General features: G+C 38.4%; 1 protein-coding gene across 3 annotated transcripts; it reads right to left on the reverse strand.

The window, feature by feature from the left end:
• On the reverse strand, nt 1-27,892 carry PLEKHF2 (pleckstrin homology and FYVE domain containing 2). 3 transcript variants are annotated; one of them, XM_082601504.1, is made up of 2 exons: nt 27,633-27,892; nt 1-2,624 (listed from the first exon to the last, which is right to left on the reverse strand). In XM_082601504.1, the coding sequence occupies exon 2, from the start codon at nt 2,608-2,610 to the stop codon at nt 1,861-1,863; it is 750 nt and encodes a 249-aa protein (XP_082457630.1). In that variant the 5' UTR covers nt 2,611-2,624; nt 27,633-27,892; the 3' UTR covers nt 1-1,860. The 3 variants fall into 3 exon arrangements, with proteins under 3 accessions (XP_082457630.1, XP_082457629.1, XP_082457628.1); XM_082601503.1 differs by lacking the exon at nt 27,633-27,892 and adding an exon at nt 22,396-22,468; XM_082601502.1 differs by lacking the exon at nt 27,633-27,892 and adding an exon at nt 21,240-21,457.
• Nucleotides 27,893-27,932: the final 40 nt, after the last annotated feature.

Here is a 27,932-nt window from a genome sequence, read left to right on the forward strand (position 1 = left end):
TAAGTTGTAAAGTATTTTTTATTGTAAAAACAGAGTCAATAGAAGTTGACAACATAAATGTTATCTCAGAACATTTCCCCTTGGTTCCTGAATTTGCTAGGTTCCTATGTATGAGCAAGTCTCCATTAGCACTTCTCAGATTTCATGGTCCTTTTTGGATATGTTTATTGATTATATGTAAATATTGCTTAGAAACAAAAGTCCTTATGATATTAAAACAAACAAACAAAAAACCTGTTGTGCCTTTCTTTCACATTTCCTACAGGGAGATCTATATATCTCAGGTGCTTTCACAATTTACAAGTAAAGTTAGTGCCTTAACCAAACCAAAGAATCCTCCATCACAAGTTATTAAATCAAACCTCTCATGACATTTGCAATATATCCAGATTTAAAGATTTTAAAACAAAAGAATTTAGAATTTAAAACAAACTTCAGACTGATTTTTCATATTTGAAAGACTACAGTTATTTGCAGCATACAAATGGAGAGAGTAGTGCAAAATGCATCAAGTTTTATATGATAAATATACTTTCAACCTAATGGCTGCCTCAAAAGCAAAGAGTGACAAATTACCTCTTCTTAAAAGCAATCTAGACTGACCCAATAAAGTTCACAATTTAGAAGGATCAATTGCTACTCTATTTCCATAGATTGCAAAATGATTTCAGAAACAGATTAAACATACAACTGTTTTATAAAAATAGAAATATTGTTTGGGACTTTACAAAACTTTATAAAATATAAAACTATATTTGTAAATTCAAGATAGTTTCACACTGAAATAGAAAATACTTCCACAGATATGAAGTCTAGTCAAACTCAACTGGTCTCTCTTGACCATTCTCATACATTATTTCTTCCAAATCTTCAACCTAAGTAGATCTGTGCTCTAGCATGAGATTTTTTTAAAGAGATTGTTTCATTTCAAGAAGTTGTATAAGATTTTTCATTCTAGAAACAATGTTAAAGCAGATGAATTTATACCTAAAAATATGTCTTACTAAAAGTAGCAATAATGCAATGACAATTTGTATTTGATAAATTTCAAACCAAATTCCCCAGAATGACAATTATAATTTGGTACCTACAAAAAGTAAAAATATACAGTAATCACAACTATTTTATGGAAAAATATTATTCATATAGAATAAAGAACCTCTAAATTTAGTTATTTGTAGCTGTCAAATGAGAAGTATTTTCTAATTACACCCATTTATAACATTCATTTTACACCTCAAAGAGCACCAGTGTATTTTTAAAACAAACTAAAAAGTGAGAAGGTAGGGGCTTATTACATGCCACAGTGCTATTATGATAAGGCACCACCTGGTACATGAAAAAGCCAAACAAAGTATTTCCAAAGCATGTATTTCTGTTACTGGTGTCTTAACCTTTAGATAGGATGGTTAGAAAAAGCTAATAACGTTATTAACTGACCACATCACACTCTTTTCTCCATCATTCTTTGCTTTTAGTTTTTCCATATAACAGAACATATAATAAACAACAGTGTAGTACATACGTTAAATAAACATCTTTTCCCAACCATTCAAGAAAACAGTCTAGAATTAAAACAAGAATAAGAAACCAAAACTTTATCTGATATATTCGCAACAGTCTATCCCTGTAGAAGAATAGGGAGCTGGGGGAGGTGAGGAGAGAGCGGCAGCAGCAGTTGGGGCTGGGGGATGGTGACAGGACCTATTTTCTATAGAATATATTGAGGCACATAGGTTATAAGTTTCTCAGGCAAATTCATGGCTAGAGCAAAACTGACAGAAAGCTCAGGATTTTACATTCCCCCCAGAACTGATTTCTCAGATAGTCACATCCGATTAAATATTTCAAAATATGCCTTTAGTCACTGCTATCATCATCGTCGTCATCGTCAGATACATCATTTAAAGGAGGCTTCAATGACTGACTATAAGAGTCTGATCTAGTAGGCTGGCACGTGGCCATGTCCCCAGCAGAAAGCAGGTCATAGCAGAAGTCACAAATCCTCACAGGCTTAGAGGACTGGCTGGGAAGAAGAAATCTCTTTTCAGAGCAGGGCCCACAGACAACAAAACCACATTTGCGGCAGTGGTGACGACGATTAACAGGTGTGAATTTTGCTTTCTGACAACGCATACATACAGTTGCCTCAGAGTCAGGAACCCAGACAGCAGCATGTTCATTACTGGGTGTCTTCCCACTTTTGGAGAGTAAATCAGTAACACATTTATTTATGTGATTCATCCATTCTGATTTCTCAGTGGCAGTGGCAGCATAAACTGCAAACGATTTAGTTGGTGTCTTGATCAGCCATCCATTCCTCAAGTCTCCCTCATCTTTGATAGAATCAATTGTGACATTTTCCAGGGGAATAATATGTTGTTTGTTATATTTTTTCTTCTGGATGACAATATTGCCATATACAAGAATATCATTAAATAAGAAAAACTGCCTTGCTTTAGGCTTTTTTCTGCACAACTTAGTCAATACTCCTTCTCCAATAAGAACCCGTCCAGGTATAGTTAAGGGTTGGCCAGCTGCTCCAAAACAGTTTTCTACTATATTTATACGTCTAGTATTTGCTTCACTGTTTGCCAAGCGATCCACCATCTTTTGTTAATAGCCTTAAAAAAAAGAGAGAGAGAAATGAGCACACAGAAATTATAAATTCATATAAGTTAAAAAAATTATACAATCTAAATTTAATCTAACAAATCACTACTTCTACCCAAAGGCAAAATTCCCCAATTGTTTCCCTCTAAGATAATCACTAAGTATACCAAAAGAGCTAACATCTCCCAATTTTTATAATCATCAAAAACATTAATTAACCATCTCCATATAGTATCATTAGCAGGTATTTATAAAAGTATAAACTTCTGGGCTTCCCTAGTGGCGCAGTGGTTGAGAGTCCGCCTGCCGATGCAGGGGACATGGGTTCGTGCCCCGGTCCGGGAAGATCCCACATGCCGCGGAGCGGCTGGGCCCGTGAGCCATGGCCACTGGGCTTGCACGTCCGGAGCCTGTGCTCCACAACGGGAGAGGCCACAACAGTGAGAGGCCCGCGTACCACACACACACAAAAAAAGTATAAACTTCTTACAGACATAAAACAACAAATAATTAGAAAATGAATATAAGCCATCAGCTTCACGAAATTTAATCTCAGAGGGATTCTGAACAAGAGGGCCAAATATTATATAAGAGAAACAACTATGATTTTTCCAGTAGGCTCTATTACCATTGAGCTAAAGCCTCAATCCTCTCACCTGGATTACCAGAATGGTTTCCCAACGCACCTCACTGCCTTAGGTCTTGCCCCTTAGATCAATCTTCAGGCAGTGATCTCTCAAATGCAAATTTGACCACACCATTACTCAAGATTATTCCCCTTAACCTATAAAATGCAGAATCTTTAACATGGCATTTAAGGCCCTTCATTATCTGGTTCTTGCTTATCTTCCCAGACTCATAAGTCACTCTTTACCTCAAATGTTATGTTCTAAGAAAACCCTACCACTTGTAGTCCATTTCAACCATACATATCTTCTCTCATGCTCTTGTATCCTTTACTATTTACTACCCTCAGCTAACTCTTATCATCCTTCAAGACTCAGTTTAGTTTATCATACCTACTCCAAGAAGTCTTCCTTAAACTCTGTTAGACTAAAACACCTTCCTCTGTGCTCTTCATACTCCCTGTACCTTCTGGACTCACTCTTACCGAAGGATTGAAATCTGTCTTCTCCATAGGCTGCAGTGGAAACTAAAAGGCAGAGACCATCTGATATCTATCTTTGAGACGCACATTGTCTGGCATAGTAAAAGTGCTCAAAAAGGTTGACAAGAACATCTTGGCAATGTGCAAAAAACCCACATTAATCTAGTCTTAAACGATTAAAGATTTAATCTCTAGATCCAATATTGACTTCACTCAAGTCCCAGAGTTGTGCCTATTTCAGACCACTACCCTAACAATACCATACTATAACCAAATCATATTAGAAAGGAGAGGAGCATTTAAAGAGTAATAGCATAGTTTAAGTTCCAGTATTCAGCTCACAAACTGATGATACTGTAACGCTTCTTGGCCTCCATTATAAAGGATACAACAATTCTGATTATTCCTGAATTCTGTCTCTCCCCTAATCCTGGGCCCTTATAAAGCCCTCTTGCCTTCCACAAGGGCGGACTCTGCCCTGAAAGTTATTCCCAAAAATTAATATGACAACACATGGCTCCAAAGTGTGATGGCCTCTCTTTCTAATTAAGGCAAATCTGCCAGCCAATTAAAAGTCTACTGCCCTATGCACAAGTGCATCACAGAAGAGAAAATTTAAAAAGTAAACATGAAAAGAGGCTCAACCTCATTCATAATTAAATAAATGAATAAAACATTAGGATATGTTTTCATTCATCAGATTAACAAAAATTTTAAAAATTTCTTAAGATGTAGTAATACTGAGGATATAGGGAAACAGGTACCCTCATACACTACAGAAAATATGTGTACCCACTGATCCAGGCACTCAAAAGATATGTACAAGTATATTCAACGCAGCACTGTCTGTAACAGAAAAAAACACTGGAAAAGCTCCAAATGTTCATCAAGAGGAACTGGCTGAACAATTTATGATACACCCTTTATAATATGCTAGATATCTGTTAAGAATGTGATAGATCTAAATACAGTGATATAGGAAAATGCTCAAAATATTGATATCTAGGTGGGGAGAGTTGAACATAATGATCTCATTTGTGTTTCAAATACATACCAAATTTCATCAAATCTAAGATGCTACTGATTTTAAGACACAGCCTCATTTTATGTGCTACTGAGAAAGAAAAATGCTGCCAATTAAATCATGGCAAACTCTTGATTATACGACATCCCAATTTTAGAGACATAAAATATAGTAAAACATGTTCATCTTTAGACTCAACGAAATATGGTATAAGCGCATAATATTAGACGCTAGTAAGTATGTAAAATTAGAAGACTATACACCTTAATATCAAGAGTGGTTATTTATCTCTGGGAAGTACAATTATGGATAACTATTCATACTTTACATGATAGTCAAACATTCAACAAGTGTTTGGTAGGCACTGATCTGGGTACAGGAAAAAATAATAAACAACACAGGCAAGGTCCCTGCTCTTCAAGGTTTACATCCTAGTTGGGGAGGAGGCAAACAGAAAAAAATCGAGACCCAAGAAATAATTAACATTGGAATTTTTTTAAGTGATTTTTTAAAAAATGCACTGGGTTGGGCTTCCCTGGTGGTGCAGTGGTTGAGAGTCCGCCTGCCGATGCAGGGGACACGGGTTCGTGCCCCGGTCTGGGAAGATCCCACATGCCGCGGAGCGGCTGGGCCCGTGAGCCATGGCTGCTGAGCCTGCGCGTCCGGAGCCTGTGCTCCGCAACGGGAGAGGTCACAACAGTGAGAGGCCCGCGTACCACAAAAAAAAAAAAAAAAAAAAAAAAAAAAAAAAATCCACTGGGACTACTCAGACTGGATGGTCAGGGTATCTAAAGTGGTATCATTTCAGCTGATAGGGCAGAACTAGATATGCATACATGAGGGACGAGGACGAGGGAGAATATTCCAGACAAAAGGAATAACTACAAAGGCCCTAAGGCAAGAAAGACGTTGGCACCTGTGGAAAACTGAAAGTATCTATTTATTCCCACCTGAATCAGTTACTGATTCTACTCATTATACAGTTATTAATCAGCTCATATGCAATGCAAACAGGTTTCCTGTTATTGCTACTACTGGAATTAATACCACCACAAATTTGTGCAGTGCTTTTCATATTTTATTATCTTCTGATTTTAACTGTCTCAAACTGCTGTGAAGTTTTTATCTCCCAAAGAATCATCTAGTAATATTAGCTGAAATGTGAGCTGAAGGAGAAACTAAGGCACAAATAGAGAGATTCAGGCAAAACAGCCTGGAATTAACTCTACTCACTGGGAGCCCAAGCAAGAGCTGAGCACTTCACACGCGTTACTGTATTTCCTACCCAGGGCAACCTTATGATTGATATGCACTATGAGCTCCAGTTTATAGATGAGCAAACTGACAAAAAGGAGTAAGTACCATGCCCAAGGCTGTCATAGAACTGAGCCTCAAAGCTGATTCCTCCTTGCTGTTACCAGTGTATTATGGCATACTGATTATCCCTTAAGGCTCCACTGACTCTATATATAAGAACTAAGAAAGCTATTGCTAACCTCTGGACCTTCACCACAAACCTTAAAAATACTGAAGATAAAAGAATACTAATTTGAGCAAATAACCTGAAAGGATAGGTCATCATGATTTATTTAGCCAGTCTTCTGATAATGTTTCACTGTTCAAATTTTGCAATATATTAAGCCTGAATCCCTGTTCATAAATCTTTCCCCCTGTTTAAGTATGATGCAACAAAAGTGAAGTTTGGGGCATTAACTGGTATTTGGCTGGAGCAAATAGCTTTCAAAGTTTGACAGTGACGCTGATCAGAAATATATTTCATACTGCAATGTTACAAACAATACACAATTCTATGAATGATGTATTCTAGCATCTTCATTTATTTTAATGATAGCTGAAGCCCACTTGATTGACTTCAGCAATGGATTGTGACCTATACTTGAACATCAGTGAGCACAAAGAACTTAAGGCCTTTGGCCTTAAGCAATCCTTTCCATTATCCCTGCTGTTCCAAAAATGTTTTCAGTATGTGTCTGACAAGAAAAAGAAAGGAAGCACTGATTTTGAAACCCCAGGAATACACAAATGCCCCCCCCACACACACACACAGGAGAAAGAGATGGTGGGGGCACAACAGGGAGGGGCTGAGAGAAGGGAGATTATCAAAAATGAAATCAAAGTACCACCATTAGCTGGATTACTTCCAGACACCCCAAAGCAAGGCTCTTAATAAACTGGATTTAAGGCATTACCCTTTAGCCCAGGGCCTAAACAGGACCCTTTACCTTCCTCCAAAGTCCAAATCCAAATCTACTACCTGTACAGTGAGGTGCCCCAAGCAGTAAGAACTCTCAAAGACTTCTGTGAGAGTATTAGAATACAAGAACACCGGGGCTAGGCAAGGAATAAGTCCCTGGCATATCTTCAAGAGAAGCAGCAGAAGACAACTCTAAAATGCGGCCCAACTGGACTTCTGTCTGCTTTTCTTAGGAAGGAATATCAGTGAATACAGTAAGAGCTAGGAAGAATGCTTCCCCATCTTCTGGCAGAGATGACTTCTTTAGGATAGATTCCAAGAAGCAAGTCCGCCTGCCGAAAAGGCACTAATGTCTAAAGCTCTTGCTACCTTTTACAAAATTTCCATTCTGAAAGGTAACACCAATTTACCAAGTAGCACAATGACTATATCCATCCCATCCTGTTTCACACAGAATATTTTCCTTTAAAAATTTCAGCAAATAGAGTAGATTTTTTAATGGTATCTCATTTTATTCGTTTTTTACTTCTCTTTTATTCATTATGTTTATTCATTCAATAACTTTATTGAACACTTTCTAAACGCCAGACATTATCCTTTTCCTCTCAGAGCTCAGAGTATAGTGGAGGAGAAAGACAATAAGTAAGTAAACCAATAGGTGATTCCAAAAGGTGAAGTGCAATGAAGGAAATCAGCAGTGTGCCAAGATATAGGGAAAAACTCATTTACTGAGTAGTTCAAAAAGACTTCACTGAGGTGGTGCTACACACTGGATCTCAAATGATGAGGAGTCAGCCTTGCAAAGGAACTAATACTATGGACAAAGGTCCTAAAACAGGAAAGAACAGTATTTTCAATTTAACTGAATATTTTACTTCATAGCTACCTCGTGAGACCAGCCACTTTCTAATGTGTTTACTAACTTGTATTTCTACACTCATATATTTAGGTTATTAATCTATATGAGTATATTACACATAAAGTCTATTAACCCATTTATTTCATTGCTTTTCCTAGTATATTAAGCTGTAATTTTGTTTATGGTGTTTGACACAAAGGGAGTTTTATTTCTCAAGTAGTTACACTTACAGATATTTTCCTTTGCGATTTTTCTCCCCAGTGACTGACTCCTAAGCTTCCCTTATCCAGATATCAGATGCACCTATTTATTATTCTCTACGGTTTATGTTTTACATTTAGTTCTTTTATCCACCTGAAATTTATTCTGTCATAGGTAAAAACCCTTTTTCCTTTTCATATATTTGCATTCTAAAGGAGCTAACTGCTCCAGAATCACCAAATACTGTGTGACCTCAGATTTCCTCACTTATAAATGGAAATAATAATAGCAGCTATATCGGGGGAGGATTAAATAAGATAGTGCATACAAAATGTTCAACAAGTAGTCAACACGTGGTAGCTATTATTTACTGGTATTAATAATCTAATCTACTGCTTTATGACACTCTATTATATTAAATTTTTATATAGTATTATAATACTGCTTCTGGGCAGTGTTAACCTGTTTTATAATTCTATTCCATTAGCCTGTTTTATAATTCTATTGTCAGTACCATGCACCTGGTAAAACTACACTATTTCCCATTACTTAACCTTTTAAATGTTTTACGTAATCTCTTCTGCTTATTTGGCCAGATGACATCTACTTAGAACACTGGTTTCCAACCTTAGCTGCCTGGAACCACAGGGGAACTCTTAACCTTTAGTATACCATAAAAAAATAGCCATCCCAATTTACTCTCTGAGTCCAAAATACCCTTTTTATTTACTTTTAATATTTTAAGCCATTTTATAACTAATTTACAGAAATAAGAATGAATAGTAAAAAACAATAACTTTAAGAACAATCTTTATAAAAATTGAAACATAGCAAATTTCTTATTCTACATTTCTGTTATTGAAGGTATGTAGATACAAAAGTATAGTATCCTTTAAATGCAACTAACTGCTCATAAGTTGTCATGCATGAATCTATAATATTTCCATTTCTGTTTTTAGGAATATTGTTTACTAATTAATTCTGAGCTTGAGAAAACTCATCTAGAAAATCATCAACTGAAGGCTCATTGTCTGAGATTTCACTTATAATGTTTCACCATCATTATTAGTTTAAGTGTGGCTGTTTCTTTGCACTCACCCTCTGACTTGTCTAATAGTTCTGAAATGTCTAGCTTTGCTCATTTTTTCTTTGTCATTAGATGAAAAATGAAAAAAAATCTAAATTCTCAAATATGCTAAATGAAAGCTTAAAATAAAAAGACTAAGGATATCTCCAAACTGCTTCCGTATCTTTTTGAAAAATGATGCAATACTTTGGTTAATGTAATAATAAAACTGAAAAATGGTACAATAGTGATTTATTTTATCACTGCATCATCCTTCCAGGCAATTACATCACTTCTATTTTCTTCTTTTTGGTTAAATAATTCCTAAGATAATAAAATAATAAAATGCTTCAAGATATAGGAAAAACAAGATCACTCACTAAAATCCTATATCTTAGATTTACACAAGTCCAATGAACCCATATGGTAACAACAAGCTATGTTTTTTAATACGTAAATTTCCTTTTTGTTTTGAAAATCTCTAAGAAATAATAAAATTTACAAAATATCAATCACTACAAATAATTAGAACTGCTTAAAATATCAATAGAAACTCAAAATACAAAACTGAGACCAATAGCTTGTGATGATAGATATTAAAGGTTAAGAAATACTGATATCTAGATCCCTCCCCCCAGGATGTTCTGATTTTACTGGTCTGGCCTGGGTACTGGGACACTTTAAAGTTCCTCAGGTAATTCCACTGTGCAGCTAAGGTTTAGAACCATTTCCAATTACAATAAATAAGTGAAAAAAATAGAGACCAAATCCACTGAAATTTTGGTGAATTCATATTACACGTGTAGTGTTCCTAGCAGGTTGATCCTATCTCTTCCCAAGGTTTCAGATCTTGTTTAATGGCCCAGTAATTTTGTACATTTCTTCTCCCAAGACTGCTACATTACTTAGATTCTCAAGTATCTCATACATTTTGTTGCTAGTTTGAATCTAGTCTCTTTTCCACATTGTATTTTCTAATTCATTACTACTACTGATAAGAAAACTACTAATATATGTTAGTTTCATCCCACATCCAGCCACTTCAGAGAACTCTACACATGCAACAGTTTTCCAACTGATTTCCTGTCTTCTTTTCCAACAAATGGTGTCTGGCAGCCTTTAATTCATAGTTTAAAATGTACGAACCACAGGAAAAGCATACCAAAAACAAAACAAAGAAACCCTCTTAACTTTTATAAAGACAGCTTTATATACCAATTTTTAAAAATTAAACCATCCAAGTTTCAAGTTATCTCCTTCACAACTGTAGGCATGAACTACATTTGCATCATCCAATTTCCACACTAGTCTTTTGGTAACATCTTGTTTCTAAAGTTAACATGTTCTTCAATGGAGTGTCTACCACCTGTTAAAAATGTAATACTAGAAGAGGCAAAAACTCTTTTTTAAAAGAAGAGTCAGAATGCTATTTACAATTGAGAAGAGAGCCCAACTGTCACAGAATACTATGGCCCAGTTCTTCTTACTGAAAACCAATACTTCTATCTCATCCCTGCAGGTGAGTTTAAAACAAAAAAATCACCTAATTAATTTCTTACACGTACCCAAGACATCTGATATCAGTGAGCTTCAGTATTCAACTGTGCATTATAATGGAAAAAACAATAAACTATGAACCAAAAGACCTGGATTCTAATCTCAGCTCTGGCACTAAATAAGAGATTTCATACAAGCTACCTAACTGCTCTACACACACACACACCCCCCCCACACACACACCCACACACCAGCTACCCACCTTGAATAAAATAATCTGCAAAGCCCTTTCTTGTCTTTAAAATAAGAGATTTCATACAAGCTACCTAACTGCTCTACACACACCCCCACACACACACACCCTCACACACCAGCTACCCACCTTGAATAAAATAATCTGCAAGGCCCTTTCTTGTCTTTAAAATAAGAGATTTCATACACGCTACGTAACTGCTCTACACACACACACACACACACACACACACACACACACACACACACACACCCCAGCTACCACCTTGAATAAAATAATCTGCAAAGCCCTTTCTTGTCTTTAAAATAATGAACTCCGATAGTAGATGGGCCATACTTCTGGTTTACTAAGACTAAAAATTAATTTTTAATCAAACTTTTGACTATGTCTTAATATCAATTGAGATTTTAAAATCTGTGTTATTGCTGAATTAAGACTATAGAAACTGTAAAAGGAAAAGGAGAGACAAACAGGAAAGTGGGGAAAGAAGAGATTTTTTTAAAAAGCAGCAAGAAACTATCAGAGGTACATCCTCCCTGGGCAAATGTGTAGGTATTAGAACAAACTACCCCTCTCTCCTAATGCACCTAAGTCAAATGAACAATTATTCTAAGCACCTACCATATGCAAAGGACAGAGCAGTTTTTATTTTCAAAAGTTCTATAATTTAGTAAGCATAATAATAATCAGGAAATTCTAGGAAATTCTAAAGACTTTCAATAAAATACTAGGAGAATAAAGCAAGAAATACTTGAACATTTAGCAAATTAAATTTGGAATTTAGTAAATTTTGCTGATACTATCAAGAAGAAGAGACGGTTTTTCCCTCCCCTTTCCACTAGCATTTCTGCCGCTGTGGCAAACCAATTATACAATATGTATTGCAGAAATTAGTAGTGATCAAGGAAACATTCATTTCTTAGATAAGAAAAAAGAAAGGAACAAGCTCTTATATTAATTTTAAACTCATAAAGGTGGATTGATAAGAACTGAAACTTCTAAACTTTGAATCACATTTACAGAGAGCCATAGTAATTTGTTTTCAATCTCCTGTAGGCACTAAATTTGCCTATTACTGAAAAGTAGACTCAAATGCACTATACTACAGGCTTAACCAAGAAAGGAAAAAGAAAAAGCATTTACTCAACACCTACACGTGCTAGGCACGTCCACATTTTTCTATTTCATTTAATAATCTCGATTTTGTTAAAATGAATAATCATATCCATTTTACAAAAAAAGTAAATTGAGTCATGGGCTAGTTAAGGAATTTTCCCAGTCGCACAGCCAGTTTTTGTAAAAAATGCATGTTCTGGAGGGGTGGGATAGGGAGGGTGGGAGGGAAGGAGACGCAAGAGGGAAGAGATATGGGAACATATGTATAACTGATTCACTTTGTTATAAAGCAGAAAATAACACACCATTGTAAAGCAATTATACTCCAATAAAGATGTAAAAAAAAAAAAGCATGTTCTTTCCATTATGCTTTGCTACCTTCAGAAATAAATATTCCAGAAATATTTCACTCATGTGGACCTTATTAGGTATTTGGAGAAAGCCACTGATGACACAAAAATCTTAAAACACATGGTAATAAGTAGAACGTATGCTGAAAATAAATCTTCAAATACTAAAAGGAAGTGAAAAGTAAAGTAATGACTAATTTAGGGTGTCAGTAAACACAGTTTCAAATAGGATAGGCTTGATAGAGAAACTCACCATGGTATACAAATAATGACTAAGCCACTAAGCTACTAAGTTGAAGATTTTTAAAAATTAATTTAGAAAACCAGAACAGTCACATTGGGAGTTAAAAAAAGGTCTTTAGAAAGGGAAAGAATATGAACCTCAAGCTTGAAACAAGTCCTCTGTCTTTAGCGTTTAAACCATACCACACAAGGCAAGATTAATATTCTTTAACTACAGCTATGCTCAGGTAACTCTCTATTCAACAACCAAAGGTTCCCTGGCCAACTGAATTAATTCCAAAATCCTTAACCTGGTATTCAAAGTCCTTCAGTCAAGCCCCAGCCTGCCCAGTCTATCTTTTCAGTTTTACCTCTTTCTGTATGTTCTCTTTGTTATAGTCAAACCAGACTACTAGCTATTCCCAGGTTATGCTCTGAGCTTCCTCTCCTCTACCTGAGCTCAATATGTCCTTCCCCACTTGCTGTTCTGAAATCTTACAGGTCAGTTCAGTAACCTCATAGGCACATATTGTTTACCTTAAATCCTCATACCATTTTACCTGTACCATTTATGGCACTTATATTCTATTACGTTGTTTTTTGTTTTGTTTTTGTTTTTTGTTTTTTGGCTGCATTGGGTCTTCGTTGCTGCACATGGGCTTTTTCTAGTTGGAGGCTACCCTTCATTGTGGTGCACACAGGCTTCTCATTGCAATGGCTTCTCTTGTTGTGGAGCACGGGCTCTAGGCGCATGGGCTTCCGTAGTTGTGGCACACAGGCTTCAGTAGTTGTGGCTCGTGGGCTCTAGAGTGCAGGCTCAGTAGCTGTGGCGCACGGGCTTAGTTGCTCTGCGGCATGTGGGATCTTCCCAGACCAGGGCTCGAACCTGTGTCCCCTGCATTGGCAGGCGGATTCTTAACCACTGTGCCACCAGGGAAGCCCTCTATTATGTTCTATAAAAACTTGTATACCTGCTTATTCCCAACAGATTTGGAGGTTCCTGAAAAAAAGAAGACCATTTCCTACAACTTCATATTCCCAATAGCACCTACAAAATTGCCTGAATATACATGCCATCACTGTGCACTGAGCAGTTAAAAGCAGCAGCAGCTTCTTGACCTAGAGTTTTATGAAAATCAAAGATTTCATTTTTGACATCCATAGTACTAATTTTCACACAAAACAGGAACCACATCCTTCACTAGGCCCACAGATTTTAAATTTACAAGCAAATGTTCTCGTCTATTTAACTATAGTATCTAACTGTGAATTCTAAGTATTGAGCATAGCAGATCCTGTTTTTAAAATCTCAATCTCAAGATAATATATAAAAATGATGTCTTCTCTTGCCGAAAAGCACAGCTGTTTAGTTAGCAAATAAAAAGTGATGGTGTATGCGTATTTCCAACATCAACAATATTCAGATAAAAAACTTCATCATTTCAAAAAGCATTTGTACAGGGGCAGCTGTACAGTGCTGACAGCTGTTAAATCATTGTATAATATTTGAAAAACAAAGCTGGTACCCATCACATCCCTAACAAATTTTCTTTAGTATTTTTCAAAGCAGTTACAATCTACTCACTATGTTCAAGACTTTATGCTTTGTGTTAAAGGGAAAACAAAAACGAACCAGACACTGGGAATTAAGACATGTTCCCACAAGGTTTTAATAAAAAGCACAATGAAATAAATACTATAATAAAAACGTTAAAGCGGTAAGGAAGAACGCAGCAGTTGAACACTTGAAACAGGTTCTGAAAAATACACTGAAAACAGGTTGTGAACTTCAAGAGGCAAAAACATGATACATAAAGGCATAAAGCTCTGCAAGTAAAATGTGTTTTTAAAAAGTTGCATGTACAGCTGCAGAAGAGGCTGGAGAAGAGATATTTAGTAGAAAAACAGGGGAGAAAAAAATAAGACAAGATCTTCTTGGTTCTTGAGAGTTCTTTTTGAAGCTCTGGGAAGGAGTGGCCTGATTTGATCTGGATTCTTCTAAGATAACTGTGGAAACGGTGAAAGATTTCAGGAGGGAGAGACTGAAAGGACCCAGCTGAAAAATTACTGCAAAAGGAAAAGGAAAAGTTGATGAGAGTCTGAAGTTTGCAACAGGAAAAGAAAGAATCGGTAATGTTCAGGATTGCCATAAGTAAATTAGATGTGGAAGAGTAAAATTGAAATTAAATCCCTGGGTTTTTAGTCTAAGCAGTATGGAAGCTAGTAAAATCAATCATTTTCAATGAATTTCAAGTAGTAAACATTTACTGACTACTTACTCTGTACAAGGATAGAAGTACTCAAAACTAACAATCTTTGTGAAGGAGGACAGCCATATACCCAAGTTTATATACACAAGTATATATAATTCATGTATTATACATTAGGGTGTGTTTCTATAGGAAGGAGGATAATGGAAGTAACTGATAAGGAAGGAAACACAAAACAAAACAAGAAAGTGTTTGGTACTCATATAGTATGCTCTGAACTGAGGAATATGATTACCTCAATCTGTGCACCCAAAATCTAAAGGAGCAGGGGAGAAACAAACCAAAAACATAATTTTTTTTTAACTAGAAAAATAAAGAGTGATGAAACCTTAGACCAAAGGGTGTAGTTAGGAGGTTAATTTTGACCAGAGGGAATATTTAGGAACAACTCTTAAATGTCCAGAAATTCAAGCTAGGCCTTAGAGCAAAAGTAGTAGGTCAAACTATTTAGGGGAGAGGGAGAGAGATAGGAGATGATGGTGTACAAATACAATATATTCCCCAGAGAGGAAATAATTGAGTCCAGGCTGAAGGAGGTAGGGCCTGGAGAATATATAATGGTAAACTAGAAACCTGGCAAGATAGGGAAGAGCCAAAATGCAGAGGAAAGTAAGCATCACACTGAACAGTTTAGACTTTATTGTATAGGCAATGGGAAGACCAAGGAAAATAGGAAATAGGAAAATATTAATAAGTACACAGAAGCAGAACACAGGATGAACTGGAGAGACTACCAAAGAAGCAAAACTGAAGGCAAAAAAAGCAGGAGCGTATTACAGTAGTCTCTAAGTGAGAGGTAACAAAAGCCTAAGCCACAAATTTGACAGCAGAAATAAAAAGGGGAAGATGGAAGTAAGAGAGATTACTGAGGTAAGGCAGAAAGGATTTAGGAACCAACTGAATGGGTTTGAAAGTGAGTATAAGACGACTTCAAAGGTTTAAGCATCATCCATTGGGTAGATCAGATACTAGTTTTGTTTCAGGAGGGGAAGAAATCAGTCTGGGACATGCTTATCTTGAAGTACCTTCAAGGTATCCACAAGACAAACATCTGTCAGACAAACAAAAACCCCAAGATGAGCAGGGAGCTCCAGGACAGAAAGAGATTTCGGAGTTATCTGTGAAGAGATGGTCATTGATGCTGTGGAAGAGAGGAGAGGGCAAAGGACTAAACTTTGGGGAATGCCTAGTTTAGAAAGCAGGAGAAGAGAAAGGGGAGACAAGGAAGCACAGAGCACGTCTCACAAGTCTCAGAGACTAAATGACCTCATTGTGCCAAAAGGTCACAATAAGCAGTGAAACATGGGGGAAAAATCGAGGACTGAAGGTAATGTACAGTAATATTTCAGAAAGCACTGCCCTTTGACCCTGGAATTTTTAATCACAGCAATTTATCCTGAGAAACAAACTCTTGGGGTTGCGGGGAGGGGAGGCTGTACTGTGAAGTTTTCCCTCTGGCATCAACTCTAATAGTGACAAACAGAACTTAAATTTCTAGCCCTAGAGGGGAATGACTAAATATAACATTAAAAACAGCCAAATACCATACAAGAAAACATTTTACCACGTAAAAATTTTAAACTTCAACACTAAGAGGAAAAAAGCCTTAAAGTTAAAGAAAAATAGTTGCACAATATGACAAAGGGTCAACATTTTTAATATATAAAGGGCTCCTGTAAATCAATGAGATAAAAGGGAAATATCCCAAAAGAAAAATGGGTAAGATACAAATGTCAATTTCCAAAGGAACAAATGAAAATGACCAGTAAATGGAAAAATGTTGGCTCTCAGTGCTAATCAAAGAAATAAAATTTAAATGATGTATTATTCACCTCTCTAAGATGTGGAAAAAATAAGCGCTCATATTCTTGAAAGTATACACTGGAATAACTTTTCTACATGCCATTTTTGGCAATATAATCACTTTAAAAAGTTTACACAACAATTCTAATTCCAAGAATATATGCAAAAAATAATTAGACCGGTGTACAAAGTTGTTCACACGAAGACGTTCACTGTAGCTTTGTCTATAATGTTGAAAAGTCAAAATCAATCTAAATGTTCAACAACAGGACATTAGTGAAGCAAATTAGGGCATATCCACATAATGGATTTTTAGATAGCTTTTTGGAGAACACAGATTAATATTTAATGTGGAAAATTGTTAAATAAGGCAATTTATTAAATAAAAGCTTTTAAACAGCACGTGCAATATAAAAAAAATTTTTTTAAAGTCTGGAAAGACACCCACCAAAAATTTAGTACTGGTTATCTCTAAGTACTAGGGTGAAATATTTTGATATTGCCTAATTATTTAATATTGAACACATATTCTCTCATAGACAAAGAAAAACGTTTTTAAATTAAGGAAATGCAAAGAATGTTTAGAAAAATAAAACACAAAGTTACAGGTATAATTAATAAAAATATAACCAAAGAATACAAAAATCTTTTTTATTTTTTTCCCCAACCACTGTTTAAATGAAACAAGTATAAAGAATTAAGGATAGTTCCGCTTATGGAAATGGAAAGGAAAAAGGGATTAAAAATGTTGATGCAAAAAAGAAAACAGAAAATTCACATCATAAAATCCATAGAAGGAAGCAAGGTCATCTGTTAAGAGTCAAGCATTTCAAGATTGGGGTTAGCAACCTAAGAGTGAAAAGGCAATAGAGAAAATGAGTCAACTTTGGGATGAGAAAGGATTAGAAAGGAACTAGTACACAGGCAGCTGGAAAACAAATATTTAACAGTCACCACAGATGTGACTTTTTTTCAGGAGTGCTAGGCAGGGACAAAAGTAGAAAAAGTAAAAGGTGATATTTACAAGTTGAGAACTGACCAGTTATATACAGCAAAGGTCTAGGAGAGGAGGACTATGTGGTACTAGTGGCTTCACAGTATACGAACTATAGAGTTCAGGACAGGAAAAAAACGAGAAAACTAACAGCGTGGGAGGGACTGCAGGTGACGATGAGAACAAAAAGCTGATTCATCAGGTATGATGGAAAACAGGCCCTTGAATCACCTCTGGTCACAGGTTAAGCCCTGAGGTCTAAATGATGATTAGGTTAAATAACACAGGCATCCATGTAGGTTGTTAATGTAGAGTGGAGATGGTGGCCACCAGACTTAGTGAACTGTAGTTCCAAAGGTGGCCTTTCTGGTCTGAAATGAAGGTAACTGTTACTTTAACTTCTGTGCACGTCACTTTCCTCTAATGTAAATTCATTCTTTCTAACCTGACAGGAATTTGGCTGGCACTTAACCTCTCTCTGCACTTTATTCAACAACAAAATGAAGAGAACAAGGAGATGGGAAGTTGAATTAAATTAATGGTTCTCAACCCTGACTGCACATTAAAACAAACAAACAAACAAAAAACTGGCAAAGCTACCTATGCTTTGACTCCAAACGCAGTAACTGTGATTGATTTGTTCAAGGGTGGGGTTCAGAAGCTCCTCAAGGAATTCTAATGTGCACCAAAGTTGAGAACTGAAGTACGTATTTCTAAAGGTTGCTTCCCTTTTAAAATTCTATAATTCACTGCCACTCTGCTCATTTGCTAATTAACTTACTTAATATCCTGCACCACGCACTTCCACAAACATCGTAGTAAATCTTCACAACACTGTTAGCAAATACTTCTGTGTCCATTTCACAAGTGAGTCCAGTGACGCTTAAAGAAGTGAAGTGACTTGTTCAAGAGTCACAAGCTAGAATGGAGCAGACCTAGAATTCAGGTTTGGTTTGCTTTGGTTCCAATCCACCCTACATACAACTTGCTTTCTCTAGCACTCACAGCAACTACTTGAATGCCTTCTGTATTCTCTTCCCAGGACCTCCCAAACTGAGCACACAGTTTGTGGTTTATGGAGTGATTGGAGAGAAAGTTATGAGGGTAGGGAATTAACCCCAAATTCTACAGTAATTTCATTACAGAACGCCACCTAGTTTAAGTTTTGCAACTTAAAACAGCACTGTGAGAGTATATCTACAAAGTCTATTTTATTAAGCCAGCATACACCTTGCTATATTAAGCATGCAGCTGGTGGTACAAAGCTGGTTCTCAAAGATAAACTTATCAATAGAAAAGCAATTGTTATATGTTTTCCAATAAGCAAGGCATTCTAAAACAAAATTCTAAGACAATTCTAGCAAGACAATAATTGGTAGAGAAATGAGAGTTGCTCTATCAAAGAGCTTAAATGTATAAATATGACCTTCAAAATTTTCAGGCATTAACTCTATTTCCATTCAGTGCAAATACTAAATACAGTTGCACTTTAAAAGTATGATTATTATCCTTTTGTTGACCCACAGCTGCTGTTTTTTTGTTGATTATACTTCAGTCCATTATCTACTTGGAAATTTCATAACATTCAAGTTCTGTATCCCCAGTCCAAAATTAATTGAGTTACCAAGGTAAATCCCCCCCTCCCAAAAACAATTAGAGAAGATTTAACTACTTATGCCCATGGAAAGTACAATTTAACAAGAAATTCATGAAGTATATTTACAAGAAACATATGTGTATTCATCCATTCAAACCTTTCCCGAACACCTGCTATATTCTTGGGACGCTGGGGATGAAGAGGCAAGTTAGACCTCATGTAATGCCTGCTGTCAAGGAGGTGCCATGACAGGTAAATGTTATATTTACTGAGATGCAATGGGATAGATAAGTGAATTATTCTTGGGGAGAAAGGGGGGGTGGGATAAGGAGAACAGGGCAAAAAAGCTTCAAAGAGTATATGCTCAAGTGAGTAGTTTTAAGAGGAAAAATTTCCTTGTAAATCAGGAAATTTCCTAGGAAATACTCTAGGAAATATATATGCTGAGGAACTAAATTAAAATCAGACAGAGCAGCTAAGACAGAGGAACCAAGGTGGACACAGACTGCACCACAGGAATGAGTTATGTATCCTGCAAAGTTATGCTATTAAAAAAAATGAGAAGGCTTCAGTCATAAGACCTCAGTTAAATACCAGCTTGGCTGCTAGATTTGTGTAGTTAGTTAAATCACCTCATTCTCGGTAACTGTTACATCCAGAAAAATAAATATGTATAATGGCGATTACCTGACAATGAAGCAAAAAAAAAAAACCCTCAGAAAATTAGCAATCAAATCTGAGCAGAAGCTATATTTTTACCTATAGTTCAAGAAGAGAAATTCTCCAAGACATGTTGAAGGGTTTATCTTATTTGTGGTTAAGAGTGCTTTCAGTACAATTAACAGAATTTGGAAGCTCAGATGCCTTTATTAAAACTAGTAATTTACATTCATTTACTAGGGTGATTCAAGCTGAATCTTTTTTGATGCCTTCCTTGGTCAGTACACCAGTTTTATTTTTTGAGGCGATTACATGTGCTTTCCAAATAAGTAACTTAATACCATTCACCTCCAACGCTGTGAGGACCCGAAACGATTTAAAATAGAAGTCTTCGTTAATACTGAATTAACCTCAGGACCCCATGAGCTACCAGAGTACAGAAAAATGTAAATGCTCAAAACAAGGTAGGCATGCACCTTTAAGGAACTTTTAGTGAAGGAAAAAACTTCGCAATGTCAAGATCACTTCACCTTTTTCCTAAGAGAACAACACATGCCTTTAAGTCTCTAGTGAACGTTCGTGTCTGTCTTTACTGAATTTTTTCAGTAACGTACTAAAACACAACAAAGAAGGTATTTATCAGCTTACATACTTTGTGAGTCTATGAATTACAGAGAAGGGCTTGGTTATCTGTAACCTTAATACCACCCATTATTCCCACCGCACACTCACAAGTTACTGTTACAATGTACTAAGAGCGCGCAGGGGTATTCAAGACACATGAACAGCAAGCTCTCGGCCTTCAATAAAAATTTTTAAAGGAAAAGTAAATTCGTCAAAAGAAGATACGACTTTAAAAGACTTCAAATAAGTAAGGCTTTAGAGCCAGCGCTTCTATCAGAGCAAATTCTGCGGTGCCATTTTTGCCCGAAATCACATTAAAATGTTGTTCAAGTTACAACATCCCTGATGCCCAGACCCTGCAAACTTTTTGGATAGAAAGATGTTGGCACCCTAAAACGCCGGTGGCCACGACTGGACCCCAGTCCTCACGCCTCACTTCTCGCCCGACCTCGGGGCCCCCTTCGCGCGTCTGCCCGGACCCCTCCCCGCGGCCCCGCGGACTGGACGAGCACCGGCGCGGCCCTGCGGGCTGCCCTCAAGCCCGGCGGGCGGGCGCGGCTCCCCCAGAGCGAGGGGAGGGGAGCGGCCCGGGAGCGCCCCGTTTCTCACAGACCCCAACATGGCGTCGGTCGCCGCCGCCCGAGACGACAACACCTCCCCGCGCCGCCGACGGCCCGGGGACTGCGGTGGGAAGCGCCCAGAAAGTTTCGCTTCTCCTCTCCCGGCCCGCCAGGGGCCGCCGGACAACCAACCCCAGCTTCACCTACCCGGCAGGGCGCAGAAGGCGGCTGCAGAGAAGGTCCAACTCCTCCTCGTCCCGGGCGCCGGACGCAGACACTGCTCGCTCCTCCGCCCCAGCCTCCCAGGGTGTGCAGCCAGCGGCCCCGCGCAGCCGGCGCGATCCGGACTCAGGTGACCCTCCCGCCCCTCCAGACGAAACCCACAACGGCCGCCGAGGCTGGCCTCTCCCCTGCGCGCGCACGGGCGCGCCGCCACCCACACGCCAGGCGCGAGCGCGGGCACGAGCACACCCACACCGCTCGCTCTCCGCCCTTTCTTGCCTGTTCCCTCCCCCCGCCCGGGCGGCCCCGCGCGACGTGCTCGAGGGGGCGGGGCCACCTCGGAGGCCACACCCACCTGGGCAGCCGGGGCGTGGGGTTGGTTCCTTCGCGCCGAGTGGGGTCGTGGGTCCTGGAGCTGATTGAGTGCACGTGGGATATCTTACCTGGGTTGCCCCGCGCGGGCAAGCCCTTAGAAAGGATTGTTCGCCTCACCAAGAAGATCTTAGCGAAGCTGGAAGAATGGAAGGAAAGCTGGGCCCCCTCTCCCCCCACCACCGAACGGGCCTCCGCGGGGAATTCAAGAACTTCCCGCAGCCGGGAAATAAAAGCTTTGGATTTAAAGCGTCGGGGCAGACATTTGTTTGCTACTCCCACTTAGCACGGCGTTCCTTCCCCGTCACATCTTCCACTTGCTTTCCCTAAAAACCCTACCACTTGAAACAGGGAGCTGCGGCTGCAACACATACCCCACGTACTCTGCACAGCCTTTTAAGTGATGCCTTTAGTCCCGGACTTAGAACCCCGGTCTTTCCAAAACTTTTCTCTGACGCCGCAAGCCTCATCTACCTACTTCACACACCTGGAAACAGTAATGATATATATAAGGTTAAACCCGCCCTTCTTCATTTATACCACAGCTAAGCGCGCTGGTGGGTACGTGGAGAGATATTAAAGATGCCTAAAGTAGACAAGGAATGGGGGGAGGGGACAGCATATTCACTTCAAGCAAAAAGTGTATAGGCAGAAATTAGATTTGAGTAAATTTTCTTTCCCATTGATCTATTATTTCAAGGTTTTGAAATATTACCTTTTTTTTTTTTTTACCTTTGATTGTTCTTGAATTAGAGCCGCCAGCACCCACCTAGGGAACATAAGCAGGTCTTCGTTCCAACCAACTTTCTTTTGGTCTGGGATTCTACCCCCGCCAGGTCTGCAGCCTCCCATCTTCCCCTGGTCAACATCTCAGAAACAAACAAATGTTTTTTAAAAATTAGTAACTAGAACAAAACTGGCAAGGATGATATTTTTTTAAATAGGAAAACAAAATCACTGTCACGGAAATCTTTACATGTGTTAGCTATAGTTGTCTCTGTAGACAAGTACAAATGTCCCCAGGACTCTCATCTCAATCGTCTCCCAACTTCATTTAGCCTCATCCACCTCTCCGTACAGAACAGCAACTGTCAGTGGAAAAAAGGATGATCATCTCCAAAATCCCTTTAAAGTGTGAGATTAGGAATTGCTATGTCTGACTGGTTGTCAAAGGTCTAGTCTGGAGCAATAGTCACCAAACATTTTTCATCACTCACTTATCAGTAAAAATGTTTGGCCTCTCCCACCTCCCAGTATACGTATTTAGCTTATCCTAAAAGGCATGGACTTAGAAGCCAAAATGACTACTCAAATTTTGGCTTTGCTGCCAGCTACCTGTGTCCTTGGCCACATCCAAATTTTGCCTTAGTTTCTTCATTTGTAAAATGAGGATAATTAAAGTATCTACCCCATAGTGTCATTATGAAGATTAAATGAGTTAATATTTGTAAAGCGTAGTGCCTGGTAGATGGTAAGGGCTATATAAGTGTTAAATAAATATATATATAATTAATTATGTATAAAATAATAGATATATCATATGTGTGCATATATGTATATACACACATGTCTATTATAATGTTGATGTAAAACAAATAGACTGCCAGTTATTTCTCCAGTAAAAATAATTGCAGTTCAGGGTATGCTACCATGGCAAGGCACCTGCAAGTCTCCCCGCCACACACACACCCCCAGTAAGGAGAGGAGAACTCTTTTAATGAGGGGAAAAGGAACTTCGGAGGGCTAGAGTAAACAAAGAGTCCATTGGAGGAATTGAGAGTTCCAAGCACAGTGGCTTTTCATTGGTAGAGTTGTGACAACCTCTCATTGGCTGAGCTCTTGCCGGGCAAGAAGAGGAATTCTTTCTGCCTTTTGGTCTCTGCTACTGTCATAGGGCTTAAGAGCTCCCTCTTCTGGTCTCCTGACTCTATATTAATTGAGATTTCTGTTTATTAATTTTTATGATATGCCTAATATGTTAGGTACGTTAAAAACATATTCACAAAATATCAGAAATAATGATTTAAAACATACATGTGTATGTGTGTGTCTGTATGTTTTCTTTCTGTTCTCTGCATATTCTGTACCCTCCTTGGTCTGTGTGCACCCCAATTTGGAGCCTATTGACAAATACAGTACTGACAAATACGGTAGCCATTAGCCACATGTAGTTACATAAATTAAAATTTTAGTTCCTCAGTCATACCAACCACATTTCAAGTTCTTAAAGGTCACATGACTAATGAACAGGTCAGATATAATATATTTCCATCACTGCAGAAAGTTCTACTGCATCACACTGACAAAGCTGAAAAAAACAAGGGACTCAGGCAGTAGGATCAACTCCTGACTCAAACCTGTAACTGTGGTACCATGTTCAAATCAAGTGATAAGATCTCTCTCTGAGCCTCACCTCTCTACAAAGTGAAAATAAAAATAGGAACTACCTCATGGATTGCTGAACAGAGGAAATGAGATAAGGTGTGTAAAGTCTTTGGCAGAGTGCCTAAAACATAGAGGAACTTGAAAATGTTAGTAAAGCTTGAGTTTAACCCAATTCTATCCATATAAGCCTGAAAGGCAAAGATCTTGTTATTGTCCTTGACTCTAGTGAGTAAGTTTTTCAAGGATATGTATTTTGGAAAAGACAAGAGTTTGGTTAACTTTTAGTTGAAAACAGAGCAATTCAGAGGAAGATGGCAAATACCTGGATTTCAGTTACTGCTTGATTTCTTTGTCCCCCTCACCCACAACCCACGACAGACCCTGGTCTTCTCCCAGTCATGCCCATCTCAGCGAAATGGCACTGCCATCCACAAACCTGATGAGTCATCACTACCTCATCCTCTTTCCCATCTTCTTTATCCAATCCCTTTGCCTCCAAAATACTGTAGGATCTACCTACAGAACACTTCATCTGATCTCTTCACTTCTCCTTGTGTCTGCTCCACACAGGGACAATAAAGGCTTGGGTCACTCCCCACTGAGGCTGCCATATACAGTGGTACAGGTTGTAGTAGAACAACCTTATGGAAGAGTGCCTCTCACAGTGAAGCATTGTAAACTTTACATTTATCACAGATATTCTCTGGCAGGTGTCAGTGAAGTGCCTTGTTGTGATAAAAGTATTTTACAGGGCTTCCCTCGTGGCGCAGTGGTTGAGAGTCCGCCTGCCGATGCAGGGAACATGGGTTCGTGCCCCGGTCCGGGAAGATCCCACATGCCGCGGAGCGGATAGGCCCGTGAGCCATGGCCGCTAGGCCTGCGCGTCCGGAGCCTGCGCTCCGCAACGGGAGAGGCCACATCAGTGAGAGGCCCGTGTACCGCGCAAAAAAAAACAAAACAAAACACTGCAAGACAGTAAAATGATCAGTGGTTGCCAGGTGTCAGCAGGAGGGAGGGCTGAGCACAGAGGATTTTTAGTACAGTGAAACTATTCTGTGTGATAGGATGATGGTGGGCCACATGTCATTATACATTTCGCAAAATATATACCGTACAACACCATGAATGAACGCTGATGTAAACTATAGATGTTAGGTAATATTGACATGCCAATGTAGGTTCATCAGTTGTAACAATCTGTGGAGGATGTTGATAGGAGGTGATGTTGTGCATACTGGGGGGGAAGGAGGTATATGGGAACTCTGTACTTTCCCCTCAGTTTTGCTGTGAACCTAAAACTGCTCTAAAAACTAAAATCTATCCAAATAGAAAAAAAAAAAGTTACTGCATATATTCCTTGGAGAGATTGGAATTTAAGCTTGGGGACTTATCTGAGAAGCTTTTAGGCAGGCATTTAAATTTATTTCTTGAAAGATTTATTGTAAATTGTATTTCTCAGACTACTGCTCTTTTAACCATCTGTCAAGTTATTTTATCTTACAATCAAAAAATGACATTTAAATCTGAACAGAGAAGTTTATCCATATTTTTAAAAATTAAGTTTTCTTGGCAGAAATTTGATCTTGATCTTGGAAACTTTATCATATAAACCTAGTACACTTCAAGAATCCTGTGACTTTTCTCAACAATGGATAAAAACTGATCAGGGATTTGCCTCAATTCAAACTAAATTTACATATTTCTAACAGAGACATCATTTGTTTATCATATTGAAAACTAAGGAAATAGTTTTATGCTCATCTATGTCTTATTAGAAACATAAGGCTTAACACCCTGTACTAAAATAAATTCCAGGTATATGAGTGAATTATAATGTAAAATTTTTAAATTTTTGTATAAAAAAGCCATATAAAATACGTATCTATCTTTGGTAGGATTATGCATGATTATTTTTCTTCTCTGTAATTTACCTGTCTTCTATAATAAGTACATATTGTTTTATTTTTGTAAAAAACATTCAAGGCATAGTCATGGGTAAGTTTTTCAATGAAGTGTGAATCATATTCAAATACTCATACACAAAAAGACACAATGGCTGCTTTCTTTGGTAGAAAATTCCTAAATGATTTGCATATTACCTCCTCTGCCAGTGGTAGGAAATTATACAACAAATGCCTTATTTCTCAACATTAACTTCTGTAAATCACAAAACATTAACCTCAACAAGCAGTTATTGAGTAAGCTTACCATCTATAAAGCTAGCTCAAAATAGGTATATAACCTGCAAAGTTAGAACACTGTATTAGGGTTTTAAAAGTTGGTGCCAGATTAAATGAAATTGAACAGAAACTTTAAATCCACATATTATCAGGGAATTTTTTTTAATTAATTTATTTAATTTATTTACTTTTGGCTGCATTGGGTCTTCTTTGCTGTGCACAGGCTTTCTCTAGCTGCAGTGAGCGAAGGCTACTCTTCGTTAAGGTATGAGGGCTTCTCATTGAGCTAGCTTCTCTTGTTGTGGAGCATGGGCTCTAGGCCTGCAGGCTTGCTCAGTAGCTGTGTCTCGTGGGCTCTAGAGCACAGGCTCAGTAGTTATGGCACACGGACATAGTTGCTCTGAGGAATGTGGGATCGTCCCAGAAGAGGGATCGAACTCGTGACCCCTGTATTGGCAGGGTAGATTCTTAACCACTGTACCACGAGGGAAGTCCCAAAGGGATTTATTTTTTAAAGCAATATATTTTTCTAGAATACTGGTATAAATAGGTTGTCCATACTTTTATGTAAAGAGAAGAAATTTAAGCATGATTTCATTAAAAATTCATTTTCAGGGCTTCCCTGGTGGCTCAGTGATTGAGAGTCCGCCTGCCGATGCAGGGGACAGGGGTTCGTGCCCCGGTCCGGGAGGGTCCCACATGCCGCGGAGCGGCTGGGTCCGTGAGCCATGGCCGCTGAGCCTGCGCGTCCGGAGCCTGTGCTCCGCAACGGGAGAGGCCACAACAGTGAGAGGCCCGCGTAACGCAAAAAAAAAAAAAAAAATCATTTTCAAATAAAAATAAAAACTTTTACAGTTTGGAGCCAGGTAGACCTGAGTTCAAAATCTGATTCTGCAAATTATTAGCTGTATCACCTTGTGTAAATAGTTTAGCTGTTCTGCACCTCAATTTTCTTATCAGTAAAATTTGTAAAATGGGAAAAAGAATCCCTGCTCCCTAGAATTATAAAGATTACGGGTAACATAAGTAAAGCACATAGCAAATAGCACGTGCTCAGTAAACAGTGGATGTGGTGGTAGTAGTTGTAGTGGTGAATGTTGTTGCTACTGAAATTTTTAATGAAATACAAACGTTTACCACTTACGTAAAAAGGCAGGAAATAGTATATTAAACTTTGACATGCCTGACTCACACATCCCTGGCCAGTTCTTGCAAAGAGACTTCCTCCATATTTGTGCCTCTCTGTACGCTTTAAATTGAGAACAAACAAGGAATGTTCACAAGCAGCACAAATCCTATGTGATGAGTGGTCATTCAGCTGCAACCACCAAACGGCACTCCTCACGTGGTCTCCCTCTGACTCTGTATGGAGCCACACCCAACACTCATCTCCAGCCCCTACTTCTGCTCACACCTACCCACAGGTTTCTTTACTTCTTACCTTAAGTTCAGCCACCAGGCCTGGTGGGAACTGGGACAGGCAGGCCAGGTGGAACAGGGCACCTGGTTCTAGAAGAGAAGCGAGGTGGCTGGACCAAGAGAAAAGGTCCAAACTTCTTGCTCCACTGCAACTGGGCCTCAGCACATTGCTTACTGCATTATGACTCATTCATAAGGAAGTCCAAATTTGGAAATGAAACTGAGTGGCAAGGTGGCCAAAGCAGCCAAGAAACAAGAAACAGAGGTAAGAGATACAGGCTCACAGCCAGGGACCATAGGACTTGGTGCAGAGGACTGTTTC

Source organism: Mesoplodon mirus (assembly GCF_964341445.2).
Source record: "Mesoplodon mirus genome assembly, chromosome: 16".
Classification (NCBI taxonomy): Eukaryota; Metazoa; Chordata; class Mammalia; order Artiodactyla; family Ziphiidae; genus Mesoplodon; species Mesoplodon mirus.